This window comes from Heterodontus francisci, chromosome 34, assembly GCF_036365525.1.
Source record: "Heterodontus francisci isolate sHetFra1 chromosome 34, sHetFra1.hap1, whole genome shotgun sequence".
In the NCBI taxonomy this organism is placed as follows: domain Eukaryota; kingdom Metazoa; phylum Chordata; class Chondrichthyes; order Heterodontiformes; family Heterodontidae; genus Heterodontus; species Heterodontus francisci.
Window position 1 is genome coordinate 21,444,341 of NC_090404.1, and position 19,351 is coordinate 21,463,691.

The 19,351-nt window shown below is 43.4% G+C and overlaps 1 protein-coding gene across 1 annotated transcript; it reads left to right on the forward strand.

The window, feature by feature from the left end:
* Positions 1 to 1,831: 1,831 nt before the first annotated feature.
* Positions 1,832 to 2,647, forward strand: LOC137348711 (probable G-protein coupled receptor 139). The gene has a single exon (XM_068013967.1). The coding sequence runs from the start codon at positions 1,832 to 1,834 to the stop codon at positions 2,645 to 2,647; it is 816 nt and encodes a 271-aa protein (XP_067870068.1).
* Positions 2,648 to 19,351: the final 16,704 nt, after the last annotated feature.

Below are 19,351 nucleotides of genomic sequence, written 5' to 3' on the forward strand. Positions count from 1 at the left end.
ACAAGATGTAACGAGTGGTGCACCACTGGGATCTGTGCTGGGGCCTCAACATTTTACGATTTATATTATTGTCTCAGATGAAATGACTGAAGGTATCATTGCTAATTTGCTGATGACACAAAGATAGGTAGGAAAGTAACTTGTGAAGCGGACATCAGGAGGCTGCTAAGGGATGCAGATAGGTGAAGTGAGTGGACAAAGACCTGACAAATTGATTATAATGTGGGAAAGTGGGAAATAGACCACTTTGACATGAAGAATAAAAAAGAAGCATATTATCTAAATGGTGAGAGATTGCAGAGCTTTGAGATGCAGATGGATCTGGGTGTCCTAGTCCATGAATTGCAAAAGGTTAGTATGCAGGTACAGAACGTAATTAGGAAAGCTAATAGAATGTTATCATTTATCACGAGTGGAATTGAACACAAAAGTAGGGAAGTTATGCTTCATCTATACAGGGCATTGATGAGACCACATCTGGAGTGCTGTGTATTGGTCTCCTTACTTAAGGTAGGATGTAAATGCGTTTGAGGCAGTATAGAGAAGTTTTACTGATCTGATACCTGGAATGGGCGGGCTGTCTTATGAGGAAATGTTGGACAGGCTAGACTTGTATGTGCTGGAACTTAGAAGAGTAAGGAGCGACCTGATTGAAAATATAAGATCCTGAGGAGTCTTGGCAGGGTGGATGTGGGAAGGAGGTTTCCCCTTGTGGGAGAATGTGGAACTAGGGGTCACTGTTTAAAAATAAGGGGGTCACAGGGCTCAGAGGATCGTGATCTTTGGAATTCACTTCCTCAAAAGGTGGTGGAAGCAGTGTCTTTGAACATTTATAAGTTAGATTGATTCTTGATAAGCAAGGGAGTGGAAGGTTATCGGGAGTAGGTGAAAATGTTGAATAATCAGTTCAGCCATGAACATATTGAATGGCAGAGCAGGCTCGAAGCGCCATGTCACCCACTCCTGCTCCTGATTCGTATGCTCGTATAACAATGCAGTACCATACTGGGGAACTGCTGCATTGTCGGATGGAACTGACCTGAAATGAGATATCATAATCTCCCAGTTTTGGCGATTCAGATTGACACCGAAGTTCCCAGGGGGCTAATGGGAGAAGCGCTGTGGTTATCATTGCATCTTTAACAAAGTCCCCTCTGGAAAGTCAGAAAACATTAATTGTCCATTTGGTTCTCTCTGTTTGAGGACCTTAAAGAACAAGTTGCATTTGAATCTTCCAACAATGTATCATTTCACAGTAGTTCATCTGATGAGGGCGCTTTAGGCCCTGAGATGGATATAATCCGTTTTAGATGCAAGTATTTCCTACTTTCCTGTTAGTTTCCACTTTAATTGTTGGTTATTGTATTGTTACATTCTTAAATATATGTTACTGATGTTATTTTTCTTATCTGTTTCATGTTCCCATTCTGGTTTCATGGATATTGGGAAATTATACCAGTAACGGGAATAAATGGGAATAAATGAGATTTGAAAATTATATCATAAATCATAACCTTCTTGGTTCTCCGTCATGTTTGATTGTATTCTCCTGCCTTCTGGTGTTATTGACCAATCTCATTTTTAATCCACATGATTTATTTAAACATAGAAACAAGTGCCCCGAGGGATAACTGATGGCTTTCCACTCTGTAACATGTGTCAAAACTGTGAATTTTACAGTGATGTTCCTGTTCCCGCTCGCTCGCACAAATACACTCTCCCTCTTTCTCTCAGTTTCTCTGTCTCTATTACAGCTAACTTGGCAGTGATTGTGATCCTGTCCCGAGGAAGATGCGGTCTCTCCAAATGTATCACTTATTACCTGGTGTCCATGGCAGTGGCGGATCTCCTGGTCATTATCGCCATTGTGATATTAAACCGGATCGTTGGTATTTATTTCCCACTCAGTTTTCTGTTCATCACACCGGTATGCAGCTTCCATATTGCCTTAAACTTTGCGATCTTAGACTGTTCTGTCTGGTTAACAGTCGCTTTCAGCTTTGATCGATTTATAGCCATTTGTTGCCAGAAGCTGAAAATAAAATATTGCACTGTGAAAACGGCATCACGGGCTATAGGAGCCGTGTATACATTGAGCTGTTTAAAAAATACCTTCGCATATTTTATATATGAACCCTTGTATATAATTAACAATATACCTTGGTTCTGCAGTGCAAAGTTAATATTTTATACATCACCTGAATGGGCCGCATATGACTGGATTCATCGCATTTTAACCCCTTGTGTCCCTTTCATTCTGATTTTACTGCTCAATGCTCTGACTGTCAAGCACATTCTAGCAGCCAATGGAGCCCGCAGGAGACTCCGAATCCATAGTAGTGACCCAGAGATGGAGAAGCGGAGAAAGTCCATTGTTTTACTCTTCTGTGTCTCGGGCAGTTTCATCCTGTTATATATAGTGCTTCTTATAAATTTCCTTTATGTCCGAATTGCGAAATTTAGTTACTTTTCCGGTTCCAATTTCAATGAAGCAAATTTTATTCTGGACCAAAGCGGTTATATGCTTCAGTTTTTGAGTTCCTGTGTCAATCCATTTATTTATGCAGGGACCCAGAGAAAATTCAGAGAGGAGTTAAAGAATGGAGTGAAATATCCACTGTGTCTAATTGTTAAATTGTTTCAATGATGAAAATAGCAAAATCCAACATCAATTGCACGTTGTATTCCATTCATTGTTGCTTTTGTGCATGTCACACACGGCGGAATAATAGTCACTAACTTTGAGATCCATCTCCACTGTGCGAATTTAGGAATGCATAAGCACAATTCAGTTTTGTAACATGCTGTCGTTTAATTTACAGTTCTCTTCCCCATGCTAACTCTCGCTTAGTCTTAGGATCATCCCCACGGGCTTCAGAGTTTTGCAAGCTTCATATGGGAGATACAGAGCCTGCCCTCTGATCCGTTGGTAGATATCAAGTTTGACTGTTCATTTAAGGGGCATCAATATGCCTGCTGGGAATAATTTATGTCTTAAGGGTTGGATAGACTCCGAATTGGAATCGTGTGATGCAGCATGGATTGTTCTCCAAACCATAGGTACCACCTCACAGCCGGACTCTTGTGCTCATAAACATGGGAACAGAGGAAATGCTGCAGGAAAAGGACAAAACATCATCTATTTTGCCTTCCACTCTTTTCATTGGCCAATTAGGACAACGCCCCTGTGGCATCAAACAAAATAAAAGTATTTAGACAGAAGTGCCCCCTTTTTAAAAGGGATACAAAGATCCGAATCCTAAAAAAGAAACTTATCAAATAAGAGTATTGTCCTCACGATCGACTTTACACACCAGTCAGTTTGCCGTCAACAGTCCTGGTGCTCCCATGAAGCAGGATAAATAGAGTTTTTGAATAATCGCAGCAATCAATATAAGTTGCCTTTAACAGCCCGAGACATGGGGCGAGGAATCCATTTGTGATGGAGAGCTTAAATCCTCCAGGACATGCTCTCTCTCCAGCTCTGAGATATTCTGCTTAGTAATTACAGCTACTCATCCTCCTTTCTTTCCATCCTTATCTTAACTAAGCATTTTGTATCCAGGAATATTTGGTACCCAGTCCTACCCTTTTGAGCCAGGACTTGGCTATTGTCACAACTTCATATTCCCATGTGGCTATTTGCACGTGCAACTTTACAACCTAATTTACCATGCTCGTGTGTTTACATACATGCATGGTGAACCTAATGTCAGCCTTATTGCATTCCCTCTTACTCTGACCCCATCAAATGCCTTACTCTTTTTGACTTAGTGTATCTGCTTCTTCTAATCCTTTGTGCACCTTGTTTATCGTTCCTGATGCTACACATTTATTGTGAAGCAACTGCCAAGTTAATTTAAATGCTTCCCAACGGCACCAATAAACAGGACCTCGTGGACATTGGCCCCAGCTGTGTTGAGATGCAACCCAGTCGGCTTGTATAGGTCCCATCTCCCCTGGAACCTGTCCCTATTTCCTTGGTATCTAAAGACCTCCGGCCTTCACCACCTCCAATCATACATTCATCTATACTATGCTCCTATTTCAACATTCAACAGCATTTGACATCTGGTGTAATTCTGAGATCCTCGCCTTTAAGGTCCTGTTTGCACGTCTCTTACTTATTTCCCTAAATTCAGATTGAGGGACGCCATCCCTCTTTCCACCTATGTGGTTAGTATCAATATGGACTACGACCTCTAACTGTTCGCCTTTTCCATCCAGAGTTGTCTGCATTTATTCTAAACTCACAGAGTACTTTGCTTCTATGCTCAGTCTCTCACTCAGTGGTTGAGCCCGGGTCTCATCTTCCACATTCGCTGCTGCTGACGGTTCTACAGTGACTGCTGCTGAGTCCAAGCGTTCCTTCTGCTACTGAAATCTGACAATATTCTGGAGTATTCTGGTCTTCACTGTTTTCTTCATATTGAGAGCGGCCGTACAACTGGTGGCATCTCTTGTATGAGTCTAAATGTTTTAAGTTCAATACCTCTGATGCGACCAAGCCAATTACCTATCCTGATGGCACAGGAAATACTGAAGAAGTGTTGCATTACAGAAGGGCCCTTTCCCCGAAAAAGAACTCATCACCTGCCAGTTCCGATGGTTCAGATGACACCAAACGGTCCAGGTAGCTATCAGAAGAAGAGTTGGGTATTACTACAGTTTCTTCACCAACATACCCTCTGCAAAGCCAGCATATGACAAATTTCCACTTTCTCCTTGCTGTTTCGCAGTGTTATGAGCTAGTTGACTTACATATTTTCCAAAACTGAATAATTTTGCAGTAGTTCATTGGATGAGGGCACTTTTGGTCCTCAGCGGGATACAGCCCATTTTAAATGCAAGTTTTCTTTTCCGCCCTACTCACTTGTTAGTTACCAGACTTATCGACCACTGTTGCACTACTTTTTCCCTTGTCTGTTGTCTATGATATGTCAGTGATGTCATTTTTCCTTTCTATTTGATGTCCCTGTGTTTTCAATGCCTTCATACTCTATTATGTTTTATTATAATACACACTAATGACATTGATCTGTCTCATTTTTAATCCCCATGGTGGTTTTAAACACAGAAACCTGTCGTGGAAGCGGTAGTGTCCAACACAGGATCACTTATTTTAGGGTGAAGTTCACACAGAATCCTATAAAACGGCTGAATTGTTCCCGGAGTTGGACCTGTATCTTTACTCATCACACTTGCACGCAGGCAAACACTCTCCCGATTTCTCTCAGCTTTTGTCTCTCTTTGTCACAGCGAAGTTGGCAGAATTAGTAATCCTGCCCCGAAGAAGATGCAGTCTCCCCACATGTATCACTTACCAGCTGGTGTCTATGGCGGTGATGGATCTCCTGGTCATGAACACCACTGTGATATGAAACTGAATTTTTGATATTTTTTACCATTCAGTTTCCTTTCTATCACACCGGTATGCAGTGTTCGTTCTGTCCAAAACAATGCAAATTTCATCTGTTCTGCCTGGTTCACGTTTGCTTTTACCTTTGAACGATTTATTACCATGTGGTGTGTGAAGCTGAAGATAACATACTGCACTGAGAAAATGGCGGCATTGGCTGTGAGAATGGTGTGGACCCTGAGCTGTTTAAAAATGTCTATTTCGATGTTATAAATGAGCATTTGTATATAATTAACAATACACGCTGGTGCTGCAGCATACATTACTATTTCATACATCACCTGCATGGGCTGTATATGGCTAGATTCTCACCGTCTTAACCGCTTGTCTCCCATTCATTCTGATTTTACTGCGCCATGCTCTGACCGTCAGACAGTGGAGAATGCAGAAGACTCTAGGACCAAAAAGTGGAGAGAGTAAGAGTGACCCAGAGATGGAGAACATCGTTTTACCACTTTCCATTTTGGGCAGTTTCGTCCTGTTATATTTGCTGTTTCTTACAACGATTTTTTCTTTGAATTGAAAGTCTTACTTATTTCTGCACTTCCAATTTCAACCAATCAAATTTTATGCCGAAGGAAAGCACATTTATGCCTTATTTTTTGAGTTCCTGAAACAACATGTTTACTTCTGCAGGAACCCAGAGCAAATTCAGGGAGGAGTTAAGAGATGAGGTGAAATATCCACTGAGACGACTTGTTAAATTTCTCAAATGATGATAATGGTAAAATCCAATATGAATTGTACATTGTATCCCCCCTATTGTTCATGTCACACGCGGCCCCCTCGCCTAGATACAGTCACTCGCTTTGAGATCCTTACCCACTGTGATTTAATAAAATGTATAGAAACTGTGCATCAGCGGGTAACTCAGTGTTGTAAATTGTTTCTGGTTTCCAGTTCTGTTGCGTGTGTTGACTCAGGCCTGGTACAGTCACACCAGTTCCAAGGCTTATCTCTACATTCACGGGGAGATAGAGAGTCCAGTCTCTGAACTCTTATTCGATATGAAGTTGGACTGGTTCATGAAGGGACCACAGTATTCTCTTTGCAATGATTTTGATCTTGAGGGTTGGATGTACTCTGAAATGGAAACATACACCGCCTTCATGTATTATTCTCGCATCACTATGTACCGCCCCAAGGCTACTTACTGGAGGAATCAGACAAAATGCCATCGTGTTCACCTTATACTCTTCTCATTGCCCAATTAGGACGACACCACCGCCCACCTCCCCATCCTGTGTCAAAAAATAAAATTAATCTACCAAGCAACCAAATAAGAGAAACGAAACTTAGCGAATTAAATGAGAATATTATCTTCACTATCGACAATGCACTCCAGTGTAATTCTCTTTCTGCCCTCCTGACAGTGGCATCATGTAATAATATGGGACCTTTTGACTAATCACAGGAATTAATCTCAATGAATTAGTCAACAACAGACCCAGGAAAAACACAGCAGCACAGACATTTAGAAACCATAGGTTCACATTTGCCGGCCTATGGCGTTCAGTGGTTTCAGCGTCTGGCCATGAGCAGTTCCTGGGAGGGGATATCTTATGATCTCTCTGTGGGGTGCAGTGTGTTCACTGTCTGATCCTGAGCTTTCCCAGGGAGAGGATAATTTGTGACATCTCTGTGGGGTGTAGTGTGTTCACTGTCTGACCCAGAGTTGCCCCAGGGAGGGGACAGATTGCGATATCCCTGTGGGGAGTATTGAGTTCACCATCTGATCCTGAGCTGCCCCAGGGAATGGACAGTTTTTGATGTCCCTGTGGGGTGCTGCGTGTTCAGTGTCTGGCCACAAGCAGCCCGTGGGGCTGGAGGGAGAGGGCGGGTGGTGTCCAGTTTGTGCTGTTCCGTTGTGGTGCAGTGTGTGCAGTGTCTGAACCTGAACCATCCAAAGGATATCTCTTTGGAGTGCAGTGTGTTCAGTGCCTGACTCTGCACTTTCCCAGGGAGAGGGCAGTTTGTGATGTCCCTGTGGGGTGCAGCGTGTTCAGTGTCTGAGCCTGAACTGCCTCAAGGAGGGGATAGTTTGCGATGTCCCTGTGGAGTGCATTGTGTTCGCTGTCTGACCCTGATCTGACCCAGAGAAGAGTCCATTTTGTGATGTCCCTGTGGGGTGCCATGTATTCAGTGTCTCGTGCTGAGCTGTCTCAGGAAGAGGGCAGTTTTTGATGCCCCTTTGGTGTACAGTGTGTTCAGTGTCTGACTCTGAACTGCCCCAGGGAGGGGACAGCTTGTGATGTCCCTGTGCGGTACAGTGTATTCAGTGTCTGACGCTAAGATGTCCTGGGGGCTGTAGCGGGGGAGGGGGGCGTGGGTTGGTGTCCAGTTTGTGCCGCTCCTTTGGTGTGCAGTGCGTTCAGTGACTGACCCTGAGCTGTCCCAAGGAGGGGACAGTTTGTGATCTCCCTGTGGGGTGCAGTGTGTCCATTGACCCTGAGCTAGTCCAGGGAGGGGGTTATTTTTGACATCACTGTGTGGTGCAGTGTGTTCAGAGCTTGACCTTGAGCTGCCCCAGGGAGTGGACAGTTTTTGATGTCCCTATGTGGTGTAGTGTTTATACTGTCTGATTCTGAGCTGTGTCAGGGACGGGACAGTTTGTGATGTCGCGATTGGGTGCAGTGTGTTCAGTATCTGACCCTGAGCTGCACCAGGGATGGGGCAGATTGTTATGTCTCTCTGACGTGCAGTGTGTTCAGTGCCAGTCCCTGGGCTCTCCGAGGAGGGGAATAGTTGTGATGTCCGTGTGGGGTGCAGTGTGTTCAGTGCCAGTCCCTGGGCTCTCCGAGGAGGGGAATAGTTGTGATGTCCGTGTGGGGTGCAGTGTGTTCAGTGCCAGTCCCTGGGCTCTCCTAGGAGGGGAATAGTTGTGATGTCCGTGTGGGGTGCAGTGTGTTCAGTGTCTGGTCCTCATCTGTCTCAGGGAGTGGTCAGTTTGTGATGTCCTTGAGTAGTGCAGTATGATTAATGTCTGACTCTGAGCTGTTCCAGAGAGGGAACAGTTTGTGATGTCCTTATGTGGTGCAGTATGTTCACTGACTGACTCTGAACTGCCTCCATTTGTCCTCCTCGGCGTGGCCGAGTTGGGGGGGGGGGGGGTGGTGGGGGGGTGGGGAGCTGTTGGTCACTCTCCTGTCAGAAGGAGTTAAATGGAATTTCAACCCCATCTGCTGGACTCAGGGCCATCTCATCTCTGCAGGTTCTTTCAAACCCGATCTGCAGCTTTAATTCATTTTATGATCAATTTTTGAACAGCTTTTTAGTTCCATTTGGAATAGTTTTCAGTATTTTAAGAAATGTCCTTTAAGTAGTTAAATAGTTGGTAAAAGGAAAAATAAACTCTGTTGGAGACAAGCACAATCAGCTAGATTTCTACCTGATCCTTCACCTTTGGATTAACTTGACACCTACCTCGAACATTAAACTCCAGCTCAGTTACAGGGGTTAAGATCAGCAGAAAGAAACTCCACGTGTCAGCATGAACATGGTTCAGTTTTGGATGTGTTTAACAACAGCAAAAATTGTAGAATCCAACCCAAGCAGCCATTTGATGAATCACTGGTGTCTCGGCAGGATGGATGATCGATTAAATCACTTCCCATACACGGAGCACCGGGGTTTCTTTCTGTTGATATTAAAAATCCCTCCAAATGCACTGGAGTTTAATATTCTAGCAATCAGTTTGCTTTGCTTTGTAACCTTTACTCTTCAAATAAAATATCTTCCTGTTGTTTTCAAGATTGTTTGCGATGAAACAAACACAAACAGTGATTTAAAAGCAAAATACTGCGGATGCTGGAAATCTGAAATAAAAACAAGAAATGCTGGAAACACTCAGCAGGACTGGCAGCATCTGTGGAAAGAGAAGAAGAGTTAACATTTCGGGTCAGTGACTCTTCTTCGGAACAGTGATTTACCTGGTACGGCTCTCGTCTCTGCTTCCTGAATTCGAAGGGGCACAGATCTGAAAGGATATATCCGACAACTTATTTATCCATCCACCGCCAGATCTATTTGGGTCGCTCATAGCACGATCAGGTCCTGCTCTCATCTGGTAAAACTGTTCACGAATCCAGGATCTTCCTGGAAAGCGAAGATAACCTCTCTCTTCTTGTCTCTACTGCAAACAGTGTTCGTAAACCCCTTCGCCCTGTCACCTCCACCCTCACCTCCAACAATAAGTGTGAGGAGCTCATTGATTTCTTTGACACTACGATCGAGACCATCTCAGCAGCTGTCTCTGCTGCGTCCCTCCCTTCCATTAGCCCACCGGGTCAAACTTCTTCTTGCTCCCCCTTCCCTAGCCCTGAATCCACATCCTTCTCTACTTTCTCTCCTGTCTCCCCTCATGCCCTTTCTCAGATCATCTTGTCCATGAGGCCCACCTCCCACTCCCTTGCCCCTGTTCACGCTAAATTTTGATCATCCACCTTCCCCTCCTAGCTGATGTTGTTAACACCTTTCTCTCTTAGGGTGTTGTCCCTCTTTCCCTTAAATCTGCCATCATCACCTGTTCTCCAAAATAAAAACACTTGACCCCAATGCTCCTGCAAGCAACTGTCGACTCTCCAACCTCCCTTTCCTCTCTCATGTGCTTGAACGTGTTGTCGCTTCCCAAATCCATCCGCATCTTTCCCGGAACCCCGTATTTGAATCCCTCCAATCCGGTTTCCGCCCCTGCCACAGTACAGAAATGGCTATAATCAAAGTCACAAATGGCATCATACGTGACTGGGTCAAACTTTCCCTCCTAGTCCTGCTTGACCTGTCTGCAGCCTTTGACGTTGTTGACCACGTCATCCTCCTCCAAAGTCTTTCCATTGTCATCCAGCTGGATGGGACTGATTTCACGTGGTTCCATTATTTTCTATCTAATTGCAGACATAGAATCACTTGCAAAGCCTTCTCTTCCTGCTCCAGCATCGTTAACACTGTTGTCCCCCAGGGATCAATTCTTTGCCTGCTCTTATTTTTCATCTATGTGCTTCCTGTCGGTGGCAACATCCAGAAACACGATGTCAGTTTTCACATCTGCGCTGGCAATGCCCAGCTCTACTTCCCCACCACCTCTCTCACCCTTTCCACTGTTTCTAAATTATCAGACTGTTTATCTGACATGCATTGCTGGATGAGCAGAAATGTTCTCCAATTGAATATTGGGAAGATTGAAGCCATTTATTTTGGTCTCTACTCGAAAATCCGTTCCCTCCCTACTGACTCCATCTCTTTCCCAGGCAACAGTATGAGATTAAAACAGAATGTTTGCAAACTGGGTGCCACATTTCATCCTGAGATGAGCTTCTGACTGCACGTTCACACCATCACTGAGACCACCTATTTCTACCTCCGTAACATTGCTCGACTTTGCCCTGTCTTAGCTCATTTCTCAGTGAAACCCTCATTCATGCCTTTGTTACCTCCACCTTTGATTATGCCAACAGACTCCTGGCTGGTCGCTCACCTTCAACTCTCCATAAACTTGATGTCATCCAAAACTCTGCTGCCATGGCTTACTTTGCCCCAGATCCTGTTTACCTATCACCCCTGTGCTCATTGACCTATGCTGGATGCTGTTCAAGCAAACATTTGATCTTAAAATTCTCATCCATGTATTCATATCCCTCCATGGCCTTGCTCCTCACTATCTCTATAACCTCCTCCATCCCTACAACCCGCTGAGATATCTGGGCTCATCTGATTCTGTCCTCTTCAGCATCCCTGATTTTAATCACTCCACCACTGTCTGCTGTGGCTTCTGTTGCCCAGGCTTCAAGCTTTATAATTCCTGCCATTAACCTCTCTGCCTCTCTATCTCGCTTGCCTCCTTAGAGACACTCCTTAAAACCTTCCACTTTGACCAAACGTTTGGTCATCTGTCCTAATATCTCGTTATGTGGTTCAGTGTCATATTTTGTTTTGTAATGCTTCTGTAAAATGTCTTGGGATGTAATATTCCATTAAAGGCACGATATAAATATAAGTTGTTACTTGTACTTCTTGCATTTTAGTACACTGTGCTCACTGCTCACTCTGTGGCCTGTTCTATATTGGGATGGCCAAAAGCAGATTGGGTGATCACTTTGCGGAAGACCTCCATTCAATGTTCATGCTTGAGTTTTTCAGTGCTTGCCATTTTGATTCTCTGCCCCTCCCCACTGTGACCTCCCAGTCGTTGGCCTCTGGCACTTTTACAATGAAGCTCAACGGGAGCTCGGGGAACAGTGCCTCATCTTTCACTTTGCCACTTTACAACCTGTTGATCTTCGCACAGAGTTCAGCCGTTGTGTAACAGATTCAGTAACAAGGAATTTACAGACAGCTACTAAAACTATAGGGTAGTGAAAGTGACAGTAGTATATTTTCTTATTATCAACTGTGATAGTGATAGTGTTCAGGGCAGAGTGGCGGAAGAAGTTTTAAATTTTGTTAAGGATAATTTTCTGGAAAAGTACCATTGTTGAGTTTGGTTCTGGGGAATGAAATGGATCAATTGGATCAAGTGTCGGGAGTGAAACATTCAGAGGACTGTGATCATAGTATCAAAAGGTTTAGTTTGGTTCCGGAAAGTTCTGTAATTTCCTTGCAAATTGTTCCTCTATATATTTCCTGCCAGTTGGTGGCCTACAGAATGCACCCAGCAATATAACAGCTTAGCTCTAATCAAAAAGATTCTGTCCTTGACCTTTCTAGAGCAGCCACCATCTCCACCACTGTTTCTGAACCAATACTGCCATCGCTCCTCCTTTCTTTCTTTTCCTATCTGTCCTGCACACCTTATACCCATAAATATTAAATATCCATTCCTACCTTTTCTTGAGCCAGGTCTCTGCTATTGTCATATCATATTCCTACATGGTTATCTATGCCTCCAGCTCACCAATATTAAATCTCGAACGATTTTCTGTAATCTCAGTGAGATATAATTAAAAATATTATCCAAGGAACAGTTGTGAGCAAAACTAATTAATTGGAAGAGAGTCAACTTCAATGGGATGATAAAGGCGATCCAGGGGCTCTGAAATGCAGATCTCGGCTCCAATTGTTAACACCTGGAAAGAAAGGGAGGACCGGGTGGCTTTGCTATGGTCAGACCTATGGTCTCAGGCAAATTATCTTATCCAAATGAATATTGACTTTTGATCTGGATAAATTCTACAGGCTTTCCTATGACAGGGGCTGATTGGAAGACCAGCAGTCTGCTCGACAGCCTCGAGAGAGAGAGAGAGTGATAGATCGATAAATAGATAGATAGAGAGAGAGAGGGAGAGAGAGAGAGAGAGACAGAGAGAGACAGAGAGAGAGAAAGAGAGAGAGAGAGAAAGAAAGAGATCAGTGAACTGTTTTATGAGCTGAACTGCTACAGTACCTGTGTGGTAGTTATGCCCACAGTGCTGTTCGGAAAGGCGTTCCAGGATTTTGTTCCAGCATCTGTGAAGGAACAGCGATGAACTTCCAAGTCAGGACTTGGAGTGACTTGAAGGAGAACTTGCAGGTGGCTGTGTTCCCATCAAATTGCTGCTCTTGTCCTTCTTGGTGGTAGAGGTCAAAGGTTTGGAAGGTGCTGTCTCAAGAGCATTGGTGCATTGCTGCAGTGTATCTTGTCGATGTTACACACTGCTGCCTCTGTGCGTCGCTGGTAGAGGGAGTGAATATTTGTGAATGGGGTGGCGATCAAGTGGACTGCTTTGTTCTGGACTGTGTCTAGCTTCTTGAGCATTGTTGAGCTGCACCCAACATGGCAAGTGAAGAGTATTCCATCACACTCCTGACTTGTGCCTTGCAGATGGTGAACAGGCTTTGGGGAGTCAGCAGGTGAGTTACTTGCACAAGATTCCTAGACTCACTTGCTCTTGTAGCCACGCTATTTTTATGGCTACTGCAGTTCAGTCTCTGGTCAATGGTAACCCACACGATGTTGTTCGTGGGGGATTCAGTGAACGTAATGCCATTGAATTTCAAGGGGAGATTTCCTGTTACAGATGTTCACGTCATGGCACTTTTGTGCTGTGAATGTTACTTGCCACTCATCAGCCCAAACCTGGATATTGTTCTGGTCTTGCTGCATTTCTACACAGATTGCTTCAGTATCCAAGCAGTCGCGAATGGTGCTGAACATTGTGCAAACATCAGTGAACATCCCCACTTCTGACCTTATGATTAAAGGAAGGTTATTGATGAAAAAGCTGAAGATGGTTGGGCCTTGGACACTCCCCTGAGGAACTCCTGTAGTGATTTCCTGGAGCTGAGATGATTGACCTCCAACAACGACAACCATCCTCCTATGCACTTGGTATGACTCCAACTAGTGGAGAGTTTTCCCCTCATTTCCATTTGCTCCAGTTTTGCTAGGGCTCCCAGATGACGTACTCGGTCAAATGCTGCCTTGATGTCAGGGACAGCCACTCTCAGCTCATCTCTGGAGTTCAGCCCTGGAAGAATACAAATTGAACGTCACTGAGTAGGTTCTTGCTCGGCAAGTGCCACTTGATAGCAATGTCAGTGACAACTTCCATCACTTTACTGATGATTAAGAATAGACTGATGGGGCAGCAATTGGCGCGATTGGATTCGCCCTGCTTTTCTGTATTGCTTTTGCCGGGTAGATGCCAGTAATGTAGCTGTACTGGAATAGGGAAGCAAAGCTAACGTTTCAGGTCAGTGACCAGAAACATTAAATATGCTTCTCTCTCCACAGATGCTGCCAGTATATCCAGCACTTTTTGTCTCATTTCAGATTTCCAGCATCTGCAGTGTTTTGCTTTTATTTAAGTAGACGAGCTTGACTACGGGCGTGACTAGTTTTGAAGCACATGTCTTTCGTACTATTACTGGAATGTTGCCTGGGCCCATATCATTTGCTGTATCCAGTGCCTTCAGCTGATATCACGTGGAATCAATCAAATTGGCTGAAGACTGGTATCTGTGATACTGGGGACCTCAGGAGGAGGCGGAGAAGGATCATTCGGTCGGCACTTCTGGCTGAGGATTGTTCCAAATGCCTCAGCCTTATGTTTTGCACTGATGTTCTGGGCTCCCCCATCATTGACGACGGGGATATTTAAGGAACCAACTCCTTATGTCAGTTAATTGTCCACCACCTTTAATGACTGGATGTGGCAGGACTGCAGAGTTTAGATCTGATCCGTTCTTTGTGGGATCGCTTAGCTCTATCTATTGCATGCTGCCTCCGCTGGTTGGCATGCAAGTAGTCCTGGTTTGTAGTCTCACCAGGTTGACACCTCATTTTGAGTTGTGCCTGGTGCTGCTCCTGGCATGCCCTTATGCACTCTCCATTGAACCACGATTGATCCCCCGCTTGATGGTAATGGTAGAGTGGGGGATATTCCGGGCCATGAGATTATTTATTGTAGTTGAATACAATTCTGTTGCTGCTGATGGCCCACAGCACCTCATAGATGCTCAGTTTTACGTTGCGAGTTCTGTTCTAAATCTATCCCATTTCGCATGGTGGTAGTGTCACACAACACGATGAAGGGTATCTTCAATCTGAAGACGGGACTTCGTCTCACCAAAGACTGTGCGGTGGTCACCCCTACCAATGCTGTCATGGATAGATGCATCTGTAGCAAGCAGATTGGTGAGGACAATGTCAAGCACGTTTTTCCCTCGTGTTCATTTTGCGCATCCGATTTTCTTCACTCTATGACTGCTGACAATGTCTTCAGCTCTCTGGACCCTAAGCTCTGGAATTCCATCTCTAAATCACTCCATTAATAAGAGTGAGGAATTTAAAGTAACTGATATTGATGGAGAAAAAGTACTGGAGAAACAGAAGCGACTAAAATCCAACAAATCCCCAGGACCTGTTGGCCTACATCTTAAGGTTCTAAAAGAGGTAGCTGCAGAGGTATTGGATACACTGGCTATGATTTTCCAAAATTATTATGATTCTGGAAAGGTCCCAGCAGATTAGAAGTTATCATATGGAAAGGAGGGAGAGAGAAAACAGACAACTGGAAGCAAACTACCCTGAAGTCAGTGGTCGGGAAATTACTAGAATGTATTATTAAGATAGCGTTAACAATGCACTTAGAAAAGTATAGCATGATTAGAAAAAGTCAACATGGTGTTACGAACGAGAAATCCTGTTTGGAAATTTATTAGAGGTTTTCGAGGGTATAACTAGTCGAGTAGATAAATGGAAACCAGTAGATGTATCATACTTCGATTTCCAGAGGGTATTCGATAAGGTCACTACACAAAATATGGGCTCTTGGATTTGGGGTGATATATTAGCATTACTAGAGGATTGGTTAACGTGCAGGAAGCAGAAAGTGGAGATAAATGGGGTACGTTCAAGTCGGCAGGCTGGGACTAGTGGAGTGCCACAAGGATCTGTTCTGGAGCCTCAGCTATTTATAATGATTATTAATAACTTAGCTGAAGAGATAGAGAGTAATGTATCTGAGCTTGCTGACGATGCAAAGGTAGGAAGGGAATGCAAGCTGTGAGGAAGACACAAAGAGGATGCAAAGAGATGTAGACAGATTAGGTGAGTAGACAACAAGGTGGCAGATGGAGCATAGTGTGGGGAAGTGTGAGGTTATTAACTTTGGACATAAGAATAGAAAAGCAGCATTTTTTAAAGGGTATGAAACTTGTAAATGTTGATGTCCAGAGTGCATTTGGGTGTACTCGCACAAGTTTTACTACCGAGGCTGCAGAAATGCACTGTTAATTCAGCTCCACTTCTCCACAGGTCACAGCATATCAATAAATCTTCCCACCTACCGAAACAATCAATTAGATACTGTATGTATGTCCCCAGAATAAAGCACAGCAATCAGGTTTCTTTAATGAACAACAACAATTAACTGTTTATCATGAAGACAAGTCTTAATCAATAATGAAGTAAATAAATATAGGAATTGCATTGTTAAAGCTCCTTATTTCTCCCCATCCCTCATGCACTCACACACATGCACACACGTCTAAAAACTGGTTAACTGGAAAAAAGAGTATTTTAGTTTACAGCTGTTTCATAGGAATGAAAGCAAGAATAAAAAAAATAGACTGCCTTGATCTGGGAGGAAGTCAAGCAGTTGGATGCCATTCGAAGTCTTTCCTGGCGAGGTTGATGAACAGTCTGTGATGGGTATGCATTCAAAGAACTTCAACAGTGGAAGGCTTCACATAAGATCTCCCATCAGGTGTGCAGCAACAAGGAGTTTCTTAGATCTTACAGCACCAGTACAGCAGTAGAAGTTTTCCTCCAATCTTCAAGATTTCTTAAAAACACAGGAGGCAACAGGAACCATTGTTGATGCAGGGATTCTTTACAGAGAGGCAATACTCTTTCTGGGTCGTCTTCTGATCTCCAGGCAGGTAAAAATCAAATTTCAAATGTCTGCTTTTTGTCCAAACCTTTGAAAGTTGAGAATAAAAATGAAACTTCCAGAAACAAGTCACGTGGCGCAATCATAAATTATCTCTTGTCACTCAAAGGGCATCTCCGAGGTCAAACCCCTTTGCTGGTTTTCTTGAAATTACCTGCTTTCCAGTCCTTGTTTTCAAGTTCAGCTTTTTTTGAAATTCCATTGAAAACATCTATCAAGTTCAGATGCCTCAATGTCCATTGAAATCTTTTGAAGTTTTTAAAAACATAGAATCCTAAGTTTGCCTTTTCAAAAAAACATTCTCGTAACACGAGGAAGACAAAATGTTTGGACGCGTGCAACAAGCAATTAGGAAAGCGAATAGCATGTTGACGTTTATCGAAAGGGGATTGGAGGATAAGAATAAAGAAGTCTTGCTACAGTTGTACAGGGCTATGTTGAGACCACACCTGAAATACTGTATGCAGTTTTGGTTTCCATATTTAAGAAAGGGTTGTTCACTGATGAGAGCATGAGTAAATTGGGTATACCTTATTGGAGTTTAGAAGAATGAGAGGTGATCTCATTGGAACATTAAAGATTCTAAAGCGGCTTGACAGGGCAGTTTCTCCTGGTGGGGAATCTAGAACAAGGAGGCATCGTTTCACGATAAGGGGCCAATCATTTTCGACTGAGATGAGGAGAGATTTCTTCACTCAAATCGTTGTGAATCGTTAGAATTCTCTACACCCAGAGCGCTGTGGATGCGCCATCATTGAATATATTTAAGTCTGACGTAGAGTTTTACTCTCTCAGGGAATCAAAGGATACGGGGAACAAGTGATAAAGTGGAGTTGAAGCCCAAGATCAACCATCATCAAGTTGGATGGTGGAGCAGTCTCGACGGGCCCTATGGTCTACACCTGCTCCTATTTCTGATCTTCTTATGCTCTCATATTCTTGTGTTATCTGCTTCTCTCTCTCTCTATTCCTTTGCAGCGGACCTCAAACTCAATTGCTTTAAGCACGTTTTCGGTCGCCTGTCCCAGTTTCAGCTTGTGTGACTTGATGACTGATAATATTCCTTTGAAGTGTCTTGTGACATTTTACGACATATGGTGCGCATGTCAATGTAAGTTAATATTGCTGCTATCATAACATATCACCGCACAGTAGAAAAATGCCAGTCGGCATATTAAGTCTGTGCCAGCTCTTTTGAAGAGCCGCCCATTTAGTTCTGCTGACCCTGCTCTAGCCCTGTATCGCTGCAATTTTTTCTTCTTCAAATGATTTTTCCAATTCACGTTTGAAGGCTGCTATTGGATCTGTATCCACCACACTATCAGATTCCAAATCCTAAAAACTCATTGGGTAAAAAGATTTGTCCTCAGGTCACCTTTGGTTCTTTTGCCAAAACGCTTCATATCTGTGCTGAATGGTTATAGATCCTTCAGTTATAGGAACCGATCTCTTTCTTTATTCTATCTGAACCGTTTATGATTTTAACCACTTCTAACAGATCTTCCCATAGCCTTCTCAGCTGAAGGAGTACAACCCTATCTTCTCCAGTCTCTCCACGTAACTGTAGTGGTTCCTGGAATCATTCTTGGAAACCTCTTTTGTACCTTTTACAAATCTGTCACATCCTTGCTAGTCTGGTGGCCAGTATGGGACACAATGCTCCAGATGTGGCCGAAACAGCGTTTAAGAAAGGTTTATCAAAGCTTCCTGGCTTTTGCATTCTTATGTCTCTATTTTTGAGGACTAGGATCCCAATATGTTTTATTTCCGTCTTTGTTAACCTGTCATGACAGAAACAAAGTTTTGCACACGGGCACCTCCAAGGTCTCCCTGCTTTATCAATAACTTTATAATTGTATGATTTAACAGCTGTTATCTCTCCTCATTATTCCGACCAAAATGTATCATCTCGCGCTTTTCTGGGATATATTTCATTGCCATTTATCTGCCAATTACACCAGCCTGTCCATGTCCTCTTGAAGATTGTCAGTATCTTCCTCATTCCTTACTACATTTTCAAGATTCATGTCATCTACAAAGTTTAAAATTATTCCCTCTATCCCCAAATACAAGTCATTAATGTACATCATTAACAGTAGTGGTTAGAGCAGTGAACCTAGAAGAATGCCACCTGGAAGAACACATATATCCCCGCAGTGCAGTCAACAGCCATAACCACAACTTTTTCCTGTCTCTACTTTGCACAATCTTCCCTGTTTCCTTTTAATCTCTCATGCCTTCCAGCATATCTCAGACTTTCCAATTCGTCTTTTCTTCACTTTTACCATTTCCCTGCCTGTGTAACTGCTCAAAACCTGTTACATCTCTTACTTTTTCCACTCCTCAGTTAAGCTTTTCGACTGGAAACGTTACCTCTGTTTGTCTCTCCACAGGTACTGTCTGATCTGGTGGGTATTTCCAGCATTTTCTGTTTCTTCTTTATTTCGGATTTCCAGCATCCACAGTATTTTGCTTTTGTCTCTGTTTTCTATCACTGGGCCAATTTAGTATCCATTCTCTCCCTGTTTCTTTGATTATGTGGTACTTAATCAAACACCATTTG